The sequence below is a fragment of the Electrophorus electricus genome, chromosome 12 (assembly GCF_041902795.1).
Source record: "Electrophorus electricus isolate QZ-2024a chromosome 12, ASM4190279v1, whole genome shotgun sequence".
Classification (NCBI taxonomy): Eukaryota; Metazoa; Chordata; class Actinopteri; order Gymnotiformes; family Gymnotidae; genus Electrophorus; species Electrophorus electricus.
Genome location: NC_137508.1, coordinates 13607501 through 13626246, shown reverse-complemented (window position 1 = coordinate 13626246; position 18746 = coordinate 13607501). Strand labels below are relative to the sequence as shown.

General features: G+C 42.9%; 1 protein-coding gene and 1 long non-coding RNA gene across 7 annotated transcripts in view; both read right to left on the bottom strand.

Annotated features, from left to right (window-relative positions):
- Positions 1-4456: 4456 nt before the first annotated feature.
- On the bottom strand, positions 4457-7192 carry LOC145660109 (uncharacterized). Its single transcript, XR_014126265.1, has 3 exons — positions 7098-7192; positions 5000-5044; positions 4457-4710 (listed from the first exon to the last, which is right to left on the bottom strand). It is a non-coding gene; the product is annotated as an uncharacterized LOC145660109 (long non-coding RNA).
- A 7348-nt stretch (positions 7193-14540) lies between these two features.
- Positions 14541-18746, bottom strand: part of meis1b (Meis homeobox 1 b) — a 57797-nt gene continuing 53591 nt past the window's right edge. For 4 of the 6 annotated variants that reach the window (XM_081724078.1, XM_081724077.1, XM_081724079.1 and 1 more), the window contains one exon: positions 14541-15648. In XM_081724078.1, coding sequence (XP_081580204.1) covers positions 15371-15648 — 278 coding nt within the window. In that variant the 3' untranslated portion in view covers positions 14541-15370. The remainder of the gene's footprint in view (positions 15649-18746) is intronic. The other 2 variants (XM_081724082.1, XM_081724083.1) reach the window with 1 other exon arrangement.

Below are 18746 nucleotides of genomic sequence, written 5' to 3'. Positions count from 1 at the left end.
ATATGCCATGCACTTCTCAATTTCAGAGATAAAAAGTAATTGATTTTACCAATGGGGCATTAACCTTTAAAGGTACACTAAGTAGAAATTTCGATGACAATCTGGTGAAATAATAAGAAAAAAAAAGAATGATATTTAATAGTTGTAGGTAAAGGATGTGTCACATGGTGATCAAAGTAATAGTCTGTAGCCTGTGGAAATACCTGGTGAAATAGGGGGTGAAATAGGGGGTGAATTTGTCAAGACAAGAAATGCAGACAAAATCGATCAAGTGATATGTAATTTACAAGCAAAACAAAAATCAGAAATGTAGAAATGATCAGATGGAGTAATGTTATACTTCATATTGATAACCGAGGGGAGCTTCTACGTATAATGCAGAGAGTTTGTTACATTCCACTCTCTTCTTGTTTCAACATCTGACAAAGACCTTGAAGTTAAACTTCAAAGGGTCAAGGTTTTTAACGAGAAAAGTCTGTAATTTTCTCACAGGGGGAGTGTTTGGCCTTTCGGTCCATTGTATGCAGAGATGTATGTACTGTATGTTTAGACTTCCGTGCGGATCCGTGCGGATGCTGGTGTCTGCTGAACCATGTCCACATGTGCTTCTTATTAATGGCACCATCTTTAAAGAGGAGCCACACCAAGAGGTGGGGAGGGAGCTGAGTAGGTGAGTTTCATCTTCTGATGAGGCTCAGGGTCTCCACAGGGTCAGGCACACACACACACACACACACACACACTCACACACACACACACACACACACACACACACACACACACACACACACACACACACACACACACACACACCTTCTGTTCGAGGCCCTTGTCTGTTTACTGCCCTCTTGCCTCCCCTCCCCCTCGTTTCTCTCTCTCTCTCTCTCTCTCTCTCTCTCTCTCTCTCTCTCTCTCTCTCTCTCTCTCTCTCTCTCTCTCTCGCTGTTTCTCTCGTTTCACACTCAGATGTTCCCTGTGCATCCCCAGCTACAGGCACTAACCTGTGGAAAAGAGGCTTTTGTGTGTGAGAGCTCTGGCTACTCACCCATCCTCACATCAAAGCTGACATATTTTCAAACAGATTTTTGTTGGCCTTCCCATTACGAGTCTCACCATTAATGTTTGACGGGTTGTTTTTTTTCTCTCTCTCCTTTTTTTCCCCCACGAACACAAGCAGTTAGGCGAGGGAGACCCGGGCTAATCTCCGACTGTGTGGCTATTTTCCCTGGGTTATCAGTGGGAGGGCTTGTGCGGTGAGAGCTCCTCAGGTGCCGCAGACGAGCTGTTTCTCTCAGGAACACTCGGGCCCATGATGTCATAAAGCTCTGACAGATTTCCAAATGAACAGCCCGCGCCTTTCATTGACCCCTGTGCAGAAAGCCATCAGTGAGAATAGGTTTAGTGGGAGAGGAATAGCAATGGCCGGGGCCTGGCGGTGGTGGTGGGGGGGGGGGGGGTGTTCAGCGTTGGCAAGCCCTGTATGGGAGCAGGTGTCAGCAGAGAACATAATAAACATGACACACAGGACAAGATGGCTCCTCACTCCAAATAATGTGTTTTGGCTGCAGCCAGGTCACCAGTCTAACAGCGGTGTATCGCCACGGCGACGCGTGGGCGAGCCATCACGGGCCACAGTGCCCCTCGCCTTCTAATCTTCCTTTCCTTTACAGCACATTTGTTTCTCCCTTTCATGATGCTGTTCTTCTCCTCTCTCTCACCTTGCTCTGTCTTTCCCCTACTTGTGCACGACATACCTCTCTCTCTCTCTCTCTCCATCTCTCTCTCTCCCTCACCAGTCGGGATCTTAATCAGCACCAGATGGACACGGTGTCGAAATTGTCCAAAAGGCTCGGAGGATGCGGGGAGCTGTCAGGCCTGCGGAGAGAGTGGAATTCTTCGGCAATAAAACGGCGATTTATTGCCTCTTCGACGCGGTCGTGGGCCCCGCCACTCCGATAAAAATTGCTCACACTCTGATAGGGGGAGGCCACCGTCCGTCAGGCTCGGGCTCAGCCCGGGCTGCTAACGCCGAGCAGCCGTCGCCGGAGATGGTGCGTCGAGCGAAGGCGTTTGCGTCTCCTACCGAGTCAAATGAACCTGCTAAAATAGCTGCTTTCCACAATAGGCCGTGTAATTGAAACCAGAATGTGGAGGATTTTGATAAATGGCCTGACCCTGAAGGAATGCTAAAGCCATAAATTTTAAGTGCATTTTGGCCGCATGTTTTGGGCAAATGCATGTCTGTGCATGTGCTCTGCTGCGTGCACGTGTGTACGTAAGTGCGCCGGTCGGCCTGTGCGCAGGCCTGCAATTTTATTATTTTTAATAATAATGGGTTTTCACCGTCATTTTGGAGCGGACGTGCACCTCCACCAAAACCTTTGCGGGCCCTAAAGCACCTTTCCAGCCTAAGATCAAATGGACTATAAATCTTTCAAACTCATGAAGTTATTTCAAATACCTGCTGGCTTATATTAAAGGTTCTTGTGGGGCAAACCATGAGATGCGTTTCGAAGCACTGAAAGATGTAATAGTGTGCGCCACTTACACTGACTCATAAGCAGAAACTATATGTTTCACTTTTAAAATGATGTGAGAACAAAATTGGACCTAATGAGCAGTCCCTGAAAATGTGTTATTAGTTTCCATAATAGTATCATCATCAAATAACCTTTAAAGTTGTCAAAATAAGGTGAAAAGTAAAATATATAGTATGATATATGGTATGTCACACAAAACAGCAGATGTAATGCCTACAACTTAAAGTAACCTATATTATAAAGATAGGTACACTTAGACTACAGTTAGAGTATGTAATTTTGATCTGAATAAATCATTGGGAAATTCTTGCATGTACATGATAAAAGCAATTATTACTTTTTACACACACACACACACACACACAAAAAAGATTTTCAATAAAGTTTTGAGTCTTATATTAACTTCTTTGGCTTAAGGTGATGCTTTTCCAAATAATCTAGTCTTCATTTAAAACATGTTTTAATCTCAAGTAATTTTTAAATATTGCACCAAAAAAAGCCGTTTCATGTTTCCTTGCCATAGCTGAGGCACGGACTGCGCCGGAGCGAGTCGGACTCGCCACAGCCGTTCATGCACCCCTGGTGTGTGGCTGGAGGATGCAGAGGCCTGGCCCGGTACTGGATAAACAGAACAACCTTCCACGATTTATGAAGCTTGCCACAGCTAAAACCAGGGGCCTGTATATTTTCACAGCCATAATTGCTTTTTACAGCGTTTCAATCACCAGAGTCCTTTCGGCTTTGTTTCTCGGCCTCCTCTAGGAGCGGAAGCACATATCGGAGGCTCTTTCCCCTTATGCTGGAAAAAGCCTCCATTTATGTTTCATGCTTTTTTTTATAATCATTAAATCCTATGGTCCGGCTTAAAGAAGGACACCACACACCCAGTGCAACGAGGTTCCTCACTTGTTGACAGTCATTACCTCTGCCCTGGTGGCCCCGGACTTGCGAATAAAACGTACTCTATCGTGGGCCAGACGCCTAAATATTTCCCTTTCAATTTTCCAAAATAGGTTTTAATTTTACAAGTTTTATGGATCTAATATTAAACGCATGTGTTTTACAAGACGTTGTGTCCTCTGACTCGCCCCCCAGCCCCCCCCCCGCCCCCATCAGATTTGTTGGGTTTTTTTAACCTCGTGGAAGAGAGTGTGAGGACGGAAAGAAAGAGGGAATGTTTGACTGGGCTGCTTTCAGACCCACTCCCCCACATTTGCTCACCCCTAGCCTCCCTCTTTGAGGGACAGCAGCTCAGTGAGCCGGGCTCCGGGGCTGGGTAACTCCCTGTCTACGCTGGCGTGCTCCAGCTGCCTAACCTCTCCCATGTGTTTATGAGCCCAAAAACCTCCGTCTTGAAGACCGAGACGCCTGTGCAATCGGTATTCCATGTGTAGAGCAAATGGTGGGTTAATGTGGTCCACAGTCCAAAAGAAAATGGTGTGATTGTGTAACACGTGCGTGTGCGGCCTGCCTCGGACTGATGTCTTAAGCCCTCTCTCTGTGGATGTGTTTGATAGTAGTCATAAGTTACGACAAACCGCACAGCGCCATGACTACGCATTTATCACTAGGGTCTGAAATCTTGAATGAAAGGGGGAAGTAGGCTTAGTGTGTGAGCATGGTTGTTTGTGTGTGTGTGCGTGCATGTGTGCGTTTGTGCGTGCGTGTGGGTGCGTGTGAGGGAGAGGGGGTGCCTTGAGACTCCTGAAATACTCCGGGCAGGGACAAATTGTAGTTGCGCTGTCTGTCAAGATTAAAACTTTGTCAGCTTTCTGTCCACATGCAGCCAGAGCATGGTGCGGTTTTAGTCGCTTTGCTTCCTGGATGTGTGTGTGTGTGTGTGTGTGTGTATGTGTGTATGTGTGTGTGTATATGTGTGTGTGTGTGTGTGGGGGGGGGGGGGGGGGGTTAAAAGGAGGTGCTGGCACTCACTCTGCCTCCAGCCTGTCCTTTAAAGGCAAGAATGGCTAGCAAGCTATGGCTTCACCTTCGTTGAGGTCTCTGGCTAACAGTCAGACCCAGATGCTCCGATCTCCAAGGTGATGGTTGCTTTCCACCTAATCCAGCATACTGAGCTGGAGCGCTTTCCTCTGCTCTGCTCCACACCGGGCGACGGCCATCCTGCCGCTGTCCTTTATGTCCCATGGTGCTCATGACATGGTTCTGTGGCCTTCACAGCAGTCCCATAGAAACATCACAGACAAACATATAAAAAGAAGAAAATTCCATCAAACTGTATAATTCGTTTTTGCTTTTTTTACTTCTACAGTTTCATAGCCTGGTATTACTTAATTGGAAAATAACTAGCATTCAAAAGGCTAGCGCTCTTTCGCTGCATAAAGCAGCAGACCTTCACTAGCATTTATATTTAGCATGCCACTTGTCCTGTTTTAATTGATATAAACAGAAAGAGGTCTAAGTGTTCTAAGAGCTAAAGAGGGAAAATATACATGACTGACCACGTTGCTATTTGTACAAGACCTGGCCTCCAACTCGGTCAAAACCTGGTCAAATAAGCAATAAACAATATAAATTCATTTTTGAGTGAAACACAAACAGTCTCTCACACATACATCTCCACTGTATTTTTTTCCAACTGCTGAAATTCAACAAGCCATAAATCTGGCTCTGCACATAGGCCTGGCATGTTTTAAGGTTTCTGTGTCCATAATACCATATAACATAAGCACAGTGCAGTTGATTGGTAGGCATAAACATTGATGGCAGCTTGGACGCAGTTTAGCACCCAGCTACAATTCATCTGTAAACTGAACTCCTGCTGCTGTAAGGGGGGAGAAAACATCAAGGTCTGATGTCCCAGAGCAGTGTGACCCTAACCCTCACGGGGGGGGGGGGGGGGGGGGGGGGAATGGAGAGAGAGAACTCCTTTGATAGGGAGAGAGAGAGAGAGAGAGAGAGAGAGAGAGAGAGAGAGAGAGAGAGAGAGAGAAAGAGAGAGAGAGAGACCCTAAACAACTTAGACAAGGTCTCTCTACTATGCTCCCAAGTTGATTAACTTCGGAAATCACAGAACACCATTCAATGAACAAAATAGGAATTGTATTATAATCGTGCTGGATTTAATGCCATCGTTTCATCTGAGCATGCTGAATACATTCCATCAAAATACATAACCTGTCAGAGATAAATGCCATCAGGTTTTTAGGTAAAGGGTAAAGGGAATCACAATACAGAGAATACGAGTTTGTGCTTTTTATCCGCTTACTAATATATAGCATAGGGTTGATTTATAGGGCAGTAGGTAACTGGTAGCACTTCACCACTTTCAAAATGTTAACATAATTCACCAAAATAAAAGGAAAAAAAACATCACACTTTATACATTTACAAAATAGGATTCGATTCAAAATCATTTAAGATCAAAGCCAAGCCTACAGAGATCAAGAAGAACAGCTGAAACACAAATTCCAGACATGATACTATGTGATAAACTGATCTTGGCTAAGCTCCTCCTACCCCTACCACCCACACAAAGGTCCACTCAGGTTACTCACTCATTTTCGTGCTTATTATTTACCTTGAAATTGTGTTTCGGTCATTGACATCCCATTTAGCGTCGGTGACCCTGTTCACCCAAACCCTAATAAATCCAAACGTGTTATAATGGCTAACACTAACATTCTTGAACGATATCCATCGCTGGGGCTTAACAGTGAGGCTCCTCAGCCCTGCTCGCTAAAAGCTTTTCGTCTGAATCAGGCAGCCTTGTCGGGATACAGGCGGGAACGGGCTGTTTTGATGGCTTATCAGACGGATTTGTGTCCTTCGTATCTAAGTAGATGGGGATTCGGTTGAAATGTAAACATTTCAGGTGCAGGAAGAGAGGTGGCACATTACCTCACATCTGAATTACCTCATATAATTGAGCTTCCTGTTTTGAGCTTTCTCACATGTCAAGAAACAGGGTAATTCTGAACTTCTCACGGAACTGCTCTTAGCAATCGTGAACCTGTGCGAGAAAAAAGGGGTTGATGTGTTACAATTGCTGACTTTAAGGAGGCTCAAATGAACCAGGAGTGACTGAATGGGATAAAAATGGATTCGAGTACAAATTTGGGAATGGAAGTTCTTATTAATTAATGTAAGGTCTCTCCTGAGGACCGCCACAAAGCTCAACGGGGCTGTCAGGCAAAATGCTCAAATTTTGTGTGCAAAACTTCACTGCCATTTATTTGTCTTAAAACATATTCAGTTCTGGGAGAACTGGAGAGAAAGTTTTTCAGTGCCTAATAGTTTGCTTTAGAATGCTTAGTGCATGGTGAGCTCCCCACTGCTTTATTTTATTTGAATGGGAAAATATCTCTATCATGCTGAGCACTGTTCCAGCTCTGATCCTCCTGTTCAGAAGATACCCCCTGTACTCAATCACCGACCCCTCTGATATATTACACTGCTTCCTTCAAACTGTCTATGGCCCATAAATTCCACAGCAGAAATCCCTTCTGCAGAGGATTGAGACTCGCTAAATATTTCTCCCTCACCCAACTATGACTGACTATGAGTGTCTGACTGAGACGTTTCGGTAGGTCGTCTAACCGTTAAACTTGTGGAGTTCTTGAGGACTGCTTGTAGGCTGCATGTTGGTCATGCATCTCGTCAAGAAGAGCAGGAAACTATCACTGTTGCTTTTACTACTGTAGAAAAAGAAAAAAGAGACCATTTTAATGATCTCATGAAACATCACAAGCCTTCACTTCCCTTCATTTGCCATTATCATTACAATATTATCTCTATCATTACGTAATTTCTTTAATAGTTATATATATACAGTGTAAAATGAAATTAATAGCAAATTTAATAATGCCCTATATAATTACTAAATCAGTAACTGAGCTAATATGATACTTGACTGTAATAAAAATGCTAATAAGCTACTGTATCCTGAAGAACGCATTCACTTTATAACACTTTATAACACTTACACCAACTTTTCAAATTGTTTCCAACTGCATAAACTCCTAATTGCACGCACGCACACACGCGGAAAGCTATTTTATGTATTTAAATTGTTAACATTAATAAGCAATGACAAATAACTAACAATGACAAAAAAAATATATACTTGTTTGATTACCAGGCTTCCACTTCGGGTGTGAAACCGAAAACACAACTTCGACAAGTGACAAGGTGAGAGCGCATCTCGCTGACATTTTTAACCCGTCACGCATGTGTGGTTGATAAATATGCGCACTGTATGGCGGTGCATGCCGGCTGTTAGCCTGCTCCGCAGTCGCTACAGAGTATAATTCGTCATTATGAACTTGTTGTCTTAAAAAGCGATTTTTAGCGTGTGAATAAACAGCTGTTTCGTTTTAGCATTAGCAAGAGCCGAAAGCCTGTGCAACCGTAAACCATTTCACAGATACTACTACAAATCAGAAACGCGAAAGGCTCCAAAGCCCCTGGGAGATCCGCGTGTAATGCTGTTACATGTTCACGTTGTCTTGTGAGTATCAAATACATTGGTATGACAGAATAATATTAATAACAGTAACGTCACTATTAGCATCGTTTTAAAATAAAAAGGCGTGAAAGAAATAATGAAAGATGTTTTAAAAAAAATATTCCATTTTTTTAAAGCGAATTTATGAGAAAAAAAAGAGTGTGCAAATTTATGTCGATATAAAAAATAACGTGTTTATCAGAAACTCCTTACCCAGATGCTAGAATAGAACGTTTTTAATGAGCCTGTAGAATGCAATGGTCAACGCTCCAGGTATGAGGAGACGCTAAGACTAAATAAATGAATAGGCCACGTGACTTCAGGTCAGCGGTTTATCACGATTCTGCTATGCGAGTGGAATTTGTGACTCTCTTCTGTCTTGTCTCAACTTGCAGCTAACATATTTACCCTAAGGAGTCATGACCTTTTCACCTACTGTTTCAAGCACGAATGCACAGGTAGAAAGTAGCTTATTTAATTTTGGTACAAGAGTCCTTGTTTTGATGCGCACTGAATGGTTTGTTATTTCAATGAAATGATGAAGTCATTATAAATGTACACCTGGACCTCATTACACCTCAAATACAATGGTTCAATGCTTGTTCGTTAAAGAAGAAATATCCTTTCTGGTTAGATTTTTGGATATCTTTTTAATGTGCATGGCATTGTGACAGGTAAGATTGTAACGTATTAGTTGAAATGATTGTATCATGATTGTAACGTATTAGTTTAAATGTTTCTATACAAAATGTATTATATATATATATATAAGTTCAGACTAATGGACATTTGTCAGAAATATTGAAACTTTTTGCATTGGATAAAAGTAATATTTGAATCATTTCCCCGCAATTAATCGCTTTTAACCGCAGCATTATAAGTAGTAAGCACTCGAGGCTACACGAATGTGTTTGTTTGTGCGTCTGCATATGCTGAACATCCAGGGACAGAATAGATAAAACAACAAACGTTCTTGTAAGGCGCTGTAATTTGGCACTGAGTTCCACTGTAAGTACATAAGCGTGTTGTGGTTTTCTTTTGCCTCAAATAACAGTTGCATCATAAGTCAGATTCTTTCTGTGGGCTTACCAGGATCAAAGCGGGCCGAGGACATAAGTGGTTATTGTACAACCGAAATACAATACTTCATAACATAAAACAGGACGGGATAAGCTGGTGAGTGCGATTTGGCATTCGCCCGGACTGTTTGGTATTATCACAGCGAGCAGGTGCGGGTCGGTGAGCTCTCGCAGGGTTTTTCATTAAAGGCTAACACAACGGCTATTACTGGATCGGATCTCGCCAGGTGAGCGGGTTGGTGCACCCTACGCTGACATCCGAGGCTAGTTTACCAACTCGTGTCCTATTTGAGCCTTAACCGAGGTGACCTTGAGAGAGACAGAGAGAGAGAGAGAGAGAGAGAGAGAGAGAGAGGGAGGGATTAAATCAGTGATATCAGCCACGCGTTTATATTGGACAGCTCATCAGTTGTTTCAGAAGCAACTTATGAGTGCTCATCCTCCATCTTCTGCAAAATAACAGATTGAATTTGCTAGCTGATAAAAAAACCCTGATGACAACAGGTTATAATATATTTACAAAATAGCTCAGCATTATTAAATACACGATGTTATTTTAATAGTAAAGATTTAGCAAAACAGTCATACCACCACCATTTTTGAAATATAGATTTGGGTATCTATATAGAAATGGGTATGCCGTACGGCGACGTGTTAATTACTAACCTTTACATTTAGAGGCTCTGCTGAAATAGTGCTCTACCGAGAACCGACTTGCACGCATGTCTCCACGTCTTTGCCAGGAATATTTACAATCATAATTCGTGACAGGACCCCTTCTGTTTCACAAAAGAGCTTCACGTTTAGCATACAAGGAACCAATATGTTAAGTGTACTGCTCTGATCATTTTAATATTAAATGGAGATGCACGTATGCTTACCAATCTCCAAATAAATTCATAAGACACTTAAATTGGGTGAGTGTACAACGCTGAACAAGTATATTGTGACCATTAAGAAGCTCAAAACTGCTTAATGGTTTAATAGAGACTGATCTTGAAAATAGTAGTCTGCATATGGTCAGCGGTGACATCATCTGAGGTAAGACTGGCAATTTTTATTTGCGTTTTATTAAGTTTCACGCATTTGTGCGCCGTTCAAAATTGTGCACCACAACTGTATGCCGACGGTAGTAACTGTCCAAGTACAAACGAGAATACGCTTTTATTTGACTCACTGGCGTCCCCCCCCTATTAGAGGTGAAACATGATATCATAACTTCGCAATCCCAAAATCAATTGAGCTAGGTCGTCAACAGTGTGATTAACATCAGAGTGATGCCCTATGATTAAATATCAGAAATTGCGTGTGACATTTCCATCCAAACGCGCAAGAAACCCAGGAATACACAGCCATATAAAGCAATAACGAAACAGTTAAAAGTTAAAATGTCAATTTACACTCCCTTGCAAAATCCCTCAAAGCAATTCATTACTTTCAAAATAGGCTAATCTACATTTTAAACTATTCTATTATGTTAGGTAAGTTTCGTCCACGCGGTCTCGCGGTTACACAGATTAAACTCCTATTATTTCCAACAAAATCTTCTTTGACCGTAGTGTGTAGAAAAAGACGTTGACCGCTTGTTGTATTAAGTGGACAAACAGCACTCCGGCGTCTCCTGACCTCAGAATGCAGCGCCTGGTTTCATTGATCACCTCCCTTATGAGATAATGCAATTACAAACATCAATAAGGAGCTGCAAGGGGAATCATTATGTGGTGACAGTGATAAATGGTGGCGCAGAAAATAGCGCGCATCTTACCAACAGTGCAGCAGCCCAGGGGTTCTAAGGGCTGGGCTTACAGTCACCAAGGAAACAGATGACCAAAATGGCCCTGATGAAACAGCTTTGTAGCCCAACTCTTCTCTCCTAGGAGCCTCTTAGGATGTAGCATTAATGTCCAACTGATACTTGCCCAGTCAACTCCAATATTAAAAGTTAATATTAAAATCGTGTCTGCTGCATGTTTTCAGGTGTTTGAGTTAATTGCTTAAATAGCACACAAACATAGCTCTAATGATCAGATGTGGTTTGTTAGGTTGACAATGTGGATTGTCATGTTATATAGCCTATCACTGCAGAAAAGGTGGGCATGATCAGTCTGCTTAGGTCCTTTTGGATAGGTTATTGTGGGGAACATTTCTGTCTAAAGACTAATTTGATTCAGTTAGTTCTGACCGGTCCACGCGAACCCAATTGTGCCAGGGAAACAATGTAGACATTGTACAAAGATTGACGCATTTCCTCATCGACACCGGTCGCCTAAATGTGCTAAAACATATAGAATTTCACTGTTTTTTTTCTATCTACAATAACTGAATTTATAAAAAGGAAATAGAGGATTTTTTCATAAAATGTATGTTGCTCGGCTGTGTTGCATGTCTTTACCACGGAGCTCATAAAAAGACCGCATTTCTCAAATCTGCAACTACGACCTGCCCACAACCGTAGTTATTATGGACTTGTCAGTGCACGCGTTTCCCCATCATTTGCTTTTTTACTGGTTTATACGCAATATTTAAAGAGCAATATGCGACGGTTTTAATTTTACATTGTATATTATTCTAATAAAAATAATAGTAAAATAATGCAGATACTGTGATTATTATTTTAAGTAATAACAGTAACAACTAAGCTCTCGCTCTCTCTCTCTCTCTCTCTCTCTCTCTCTCTGTTATATATATGTAAACTTTAGTAGGCTATTACTACTACTACTACTACTACTACTACTAATAGGCTACTAACAATAAGCATTCATTTAACACACACACATGCATGCATAAACACACATACACATATATATCAATCAATCCATCTCTCTCTTTCTCTCTCTCGCTCTCTCTCTCTCTCTCTCTCTCTCTCTCTCTCTCTCTCTCTCTCTCTATATATATATATATATATATATATATATATATATATATATATATATATATATATATATATATATATATATACATTTTAGTACCTTATTACTTCCACTAATAATAATAAGCTACATTTGCGGCATTTAGCAGACACTCTTATCCAGAGCGACTTACAAAAGTGCTTTGTCAACAATATTAACAATAAGCATTTTTAACACACTAAATGCACTCTGCTGAAACACACACATCCATAGACACACACGCACACTTGTATCTATCTATCCATCTATCTCTGTCTCTCTCTCTCTCTCTCTCTCTCTCTCTCTCTGTGTGCACACACACAACGACCGCATTCTGCAAGGACAGATCCCTTTGTCATAAGGTGAAAAGTAACCACCATTCACCATCGCTTTTACATAGTGGAAAACCAGGGCTCTTTGCTACGTTTCAAGTTAAACCAAACGAACAGGGCATTACGCAAGACTAGATGACAGAACCATCTAACAACACAACCCAAGCTGGTAGTTATGGAAGGCAGGAAGTCCTGTTTGGGCACCTCTGTGCTTATGGAACACATTTCTCCGAGTCATTACTCACAGAGTTCACTCTGTGGTCAGCGGGAGTTCAACTTCATTTCTTGTAGATAGTCTTGTAGAATCGCCGTCGGCGCAACAGGATAAAATAAAGTTTTTTCATCATCATTTGACGATATACTAAGCGCTACGGAACGTTCGCGCAAAAGCAAAAAAAAAAAAAAAAAAAAAAAAAAAAAAAGCCAAAAAAGTTGAGACCCCACGAGTACTAATTAGATGGCACATCAGAATTGTGGTTATTTTTCTCAAACGACTTAAATAACAAATATAACTAAAATAACACGTTTAAGTGGATAAAATAGATTACAATTTCTTAAATTAATTTTCTTAAAATAAAACTACCTTGCTTGACTATTACACCGAAGTGTATTAAAGCTACCTAATAAACTAATTCATTGAGTTGCTTTAAAAATTCACTGACCCATTTTTCGCTCGCGAGCAGGCCTGTATGAAATATTAATGATTTAAATTGCGCTTTCGCAGTATTAAATAGGCTAAATATGCCCCCTAAAGGACAGTTTTCCAGATCCCCTAAAGATGGCAGTCAAACATGGGCTTTATTTCAACCCGTCTCCAGAGCACCGAATGGCGAACGGCTTAGGAATTCAAATCTGAGAGGCTTCAGGTCCCATGCTATGGACAGAACTGCTGTAATTAAACCGTCGGCTGTGTTATGCAGACCGAGATTTGAGACTAAAAGGTTCACTAAGGAGAAGGCTATAAAATCCACAATGGCCACTGTTAGCTCAGGAGCGGACACTGAAAAGGAGCGCATTGATTTATTGGGAGTTTGGTTTAAACTGAACCAACAACCTCAGCAGTAGTCCGCAGGACATTTTGTTTTCTCTTTCTGTAAGACTGCGCGCTCATTTTCCACCTTGGTTTAATTTTACGCATGCTTAAAAAATACGCGTCAATTTATTTATTTGGGGCAGGGGAACGCGGTGATCCTGGTTTGAGAAGTAGGGTAGTGTATCCACAAAACAGCAATCGCCTTGATAATGCAGTTTCAACCGCTATTACGGGGCCATTGAATGTGTGCAGTAAGGCGTAATGGGGAACTAATCTTCCCATTTAAATGTTTGTGGCAATTTTACCTAAATGAATTTTAATGCTAAACGGAGGGTAATTCCCCCTTTATCCGTCCACCCACCGCATCTAGCCCCCGTCCTCGACTCTTCGCGGGAGAATTCCGGCATATAGCTCCGCTACTCATTTGTTGCCACTGACAGCCAAACAGTGGTGAACCACCATTTAGAAGGTCAACTTGTCACGGGCCGTTTCAAAGCTCTTGGTAGGATTTCGCATTCATTTTGACGTTGGGGTACTATGCAGAAACTACAAAATTGCCCAGGTTGCTTCACCTTGTAATTTGCGTAAATCAGATCATACCCAAAGCGCTGACACAAAGATAGACTTGCCCTTAAGAATAACGCGAGGTTCCCATTCGACGAGGTTTACATCCCAGAACCATAAAGAACTAAACCAACTAGTAACTGCCACACCTAGTAAACACTTCTCACACATATGTTCAATTAACAGTGGCCACATTTCAGTACCTTGGATTCGACTATTGGTTTATGAGACCAAAATTACATTTCTGTGTTCTGAAGTAAAGTCGACGTAGGTACTGTACATCAGAATGGAGGATTGTTAGCTTTGTTCAGTATAAAGAGGTAAAATATTTTTTGCTTGCATTCTAAGAAGAAAAAAAAAAAAGACATATTCTACACCAAGATGGGCCTGAAGAACACACATTTATAGACTTTGGCTAATTTCCCCAAGTCTTTGTACACAAAATTTATTAATTTACAATGTATACATAATCTCAAAATTGGGATAGAAACATAAACTGATGTCCCACAAAACCAAATCAAAAGTATTCTCTGTCCCATATACCTGGCATATTAAGTTGAAAAGGTTGGTGTAATATGGACAAACACACACACACACACACCTGCATGTATGTGCTCACACACACACACACACACACACACACACACACACACACACACACACACACACACACACACACACACACACACACACACACACACACACACACACACACACACTACATTCTGCTCCAGTCAGTAAACTGAGGTGAATGAGCACATTTTGATAGATCAATCAGGGCTTTTCAGGTTATGTTTAGCAGTGAACTTGCAGGAACCTTTCTCTTATATATTCCGATCAGCCTAAGTAAAGTCACCCTCTTGGAGCTGAAGAAAAGGGTCTAATATATAATTCATTCAACCAATTATTGATTTATTCACATACTTTTTTCTTTTAAATGCAAGGCGATTTAGGGAGGAGATCAAAAGTCTATGGAGATGGCACACACATAGTGTGGAAAGAAAAAAGTTCACATCCTTTTTAAAAAAATCTATTAGAAACAACATAATATGCAGAACAATACGATAGCATTTACAATACTTAATTCCCAGTTCCTGTATGAGTCCAAATGTAATTTTACAACAGTATACAGAATCTCCTCCTTCCTCACCCTCAGGAGCTGATATAGTAATAATTTTAATCTTTCTCTTTCTCTCAGTTTCCTTGAAGAGGGCACATCCTTTGTTAGTGTCCCATGCTGTGCAGATGCTGGGTTCCTTCTCACACCCAATCTGTGCCTAAAAATGGAGCTCTTCTGTTTCTGCGGCAAGTCGGCGCATCATATTTTTCTGGGGCAAGAGCCTCCAGAACCAAACCAATCGCAGTTTCCCACCTCGTGGGACCGTTCGGAGGGCCCGTTGTATTCTTAAACATTTTTTTTGGTTGTTTTTTTTTTGTTGTTTTTTGTTTTTTTTGTTTTTTTGTAGCAAACTACTGGGCGTGGATGTCCATGACCTGTCCGCCCATGGTGGGATCTCCTGGAGGAAGCATAGGGGTGCAGGAGGCTGACATGGGCACAGTAGGGTGGGGCGGTCCTCCATGCATCAACATCGCTGATTGCTGCGGGGGTCCAGGAATGTAGGAGCGCGTGGGAGGTCCGGACCGCTGGTGGCCGGGGTGGTGGGCGAGATGGAGGCCCCCGTAGGGCGCCTGGCCCACACCCATCGGGCCGCTGTGAGACAGGTAGTCTCCTGGCATCCCCTGCAGTCCTGCGGGGGAGGGGGGAGGGGGCACAGAGGGAATGCGTTAGCGAGACGCACTTCCAGACTACCCACACTGTGTGACATCATCCCACACGTGAGAGCACACCGGCACAAACCAGCTAAGCACGTGTCTAAAAATCCAGTTCTTTGGGAACCCAACGGGAACAACAACAAAAAAAAGTCTCAGCGGATGTGATCCTCGCTGTAGGATTGCACTGATCTTTAGAGCAAGGCGGCACCGAAAGCTTCCCTCGGACATATATAAGGGCAGAAGCATGAGAGGGGATTGGTGTGGTGGGCATGGGTCCCTGCGGGGGGCAGAAGCATGGCTCCACTGTTTTCGCTGCCTCTGTTAGGGAGCTGTCCCCAGGCACCATCCATGCAGCCTGGACTCAACCAGAGTCATGCTGCCCTTAGCCAAGTTCAGCCCATAGGACCACACCAATCTGTTGATCTGGTCATCCTACGTTAGCCTTAAAGAGCAATAAGCATGCTAAAGTCACACAGCTGATCTCCCAGTGTCTCGGATTTTCCACTATAAGCAGACGAACGTGTTTAGTACTTTTACGTTAGAGTAGCGTGTGTCTCATTATCTGACGGGAATGCCAAAAATATCAGTGTTTTCTGCAGGGATGTTGGTGAATCAATGGGAGCCCCTGTGTCATACTAAGGCCTTGCATGCAAACAGAGAGCGAGAGAATAAACACACAAAATGTTTTCGCGCTACACTGAGCCTCATAGCGCCATATATTAATGCAGTGCTGTTTGTTTAAAGTGCAAGTCAAGGCTTCACACACACCAACATTTCTCCAAAAGAGTTCACGACAATGGAAAATGAGGTAAAAATAAACCATTGCTCCATGTCCCACACCACTGCCACTTATCTGTCTACGAACACAATAGATGAAGGGCTGCAGCTTATGCTGAAACTCCCGCTGAGGAACAGAGCCATTGTGCTCAAATTAAAGGGGAAAGGTACAAAACGACAAAGGAGCGTCACTTGAGAGGGCTCACCTGTGGGCGGAGGGCACGTGCCGCTGGCACAAGGGCCACGGGCGCTCGCGGCAGCGAGTCAGAGCCACAAATCGGGCGCCGGCCACCTGGCGGGCTCGCTCGCCGTTCACTAAATCAATTGCACTCGCCGAACGGCTCCTGTGGGGCCACGTTCGGCCCCCAACGGTAGGCACGCGTGCGGAGCCAGGCCGTTTCGGCTAACGGGGACCGCCCGAGCTCTTTGCGGGGGTCATCGGTCGTATTTGATTACAATCTTCGAACATGCTGTTTGGGGTGAACATCACGCAAATGCAAAACATCCGTTCTAACGGGAGGAAAGCACCGGCCCGGGCCAGGCAAAGGGCATGTGTCGCAAATTGCTTTTTTTTCCCCACTTAATAAGCCAATCAATACGCGGAGCTCTTCGCTGGTCTATTTTCAGGAGTACCACCAATTCCCCAAGATCCCGTGTTCTATCCAGTTACTACAGAATAAAAGTTCAGGCTAGTGAAGGGGGTGAGGGGCACATCTTGACCCTGCAAAAGGTTAATAAATTTCTGCTCTATAACTGCGAGCAATGAAATCGCAAACAAAGGGGACTCCAGCAGGCTGAAAGCTACCAGGCGAGCTCACCAAAGAATACTGCCATCATCTGGCTCAAGGTGGGGGTGGGGGGGGGGGGGGGGGGGGTGTTCCGATATGTTTGTGAAATAGGCCCGTAATTAACGCTCTCTGATCACCATTATCTCAAAAATATAATTTCTGAATTTGGGTCATCAGTCAATTTCACCACAGTACCATAAAGGCTGGCGCATGGGGGAATGGACAAAGAAAAAAAAAAACAAAAAAAAACCAACCAAAACAAACCAAAAAGTCGTTCACTCAGCCATCACACGGTCCCCTACTTCTGCTCGAATAGCTAGGATGGATCTGCACTGACAGGTGTATTGTTCTCAAGATCCATAAGCTCTATAATCAACATGGTAGAAAGCATAACGCTCTTGCTAAGTAGACTTAATTGGCTTTGGTTTTAAGTAATGTTGCAGTGTGACTGCTAGGAAACACCTTAATTTCAGGTCTTGGAACTCCCTGGCAAATAACTGCTTAATCTTGCCTTAAGGAAAATTCCCCAACTAATGAAAATTGCTTATAAAATATAATGAACCCTTGGTCTCTTAATCAAATAAGATAACTTTTTTTTTTTTTTTTTGTAATAACCTATTAATTTAATTGGTCATGAAGTATAGAACACATCACTTACATTTAATTGACCTAGAAACTAAAGTAACAATATTTAAATTAGACAAGCTAGGAAATTTCAGTGATGAAGCCATAAAGACCAGGCATTCTCTACCATGGCGACATATTTCTGTCACACTCTGGTTCTCTTTCTCTTACTAACCCTCTTGCCCTCTCTCTCTCTCTCTCTCTCTCCATCTTCCACCTCAACCCATCTCATCTGACATTCCACACACGGCCCAATTACAGAATCCAGCAAGCAAATTGAGGTTGGTTAAAGCAGGTTGCTCCCCAGTCTTCTGGGAACTATGGCAGCTGCTGAAACGCCAGCGTTTGGACACAAGGAAACACTTTCCGCGTTTAGATTCTCTCTCTCACACACACACACACACACACACACACACACACACACACACACACACACACACACACACACACAGATGGATGGGAGGCTTTAAATAGCAAGGACTGCATAATGTTTCTCTTGGTACAGAACGGCAGAGTCAAAGAAGTCGGAATATTTTTGACAACAGAGGCATTCTGCGCGCGGCCGCATTACCGGCCCCTATTTTTGCATACTGAAAAAGTCAGATCCATTTGTCACAGTGCTTGTGATGGCATATTTAATTTGGATCTAGTCAATTAGGCCGGGCTAAGCCGCGTCACCCGCTGAGCACACCTCCATTTTGCGCTCCTGCACTTTCCCTCCCAGCGCCGCCAGTAATCCTATTAGGATGGGCAGACAGGAAAACGGTCCACCATGTCGGGATCGATGGGAGCACCTCCACCTTCTAAAAAAAAACCAACAAAAAAAAACAAAACGAGCAAACCCAGCGGCAGCCGCCGAGGCACGGCAAGAGTGACGGCCGGCA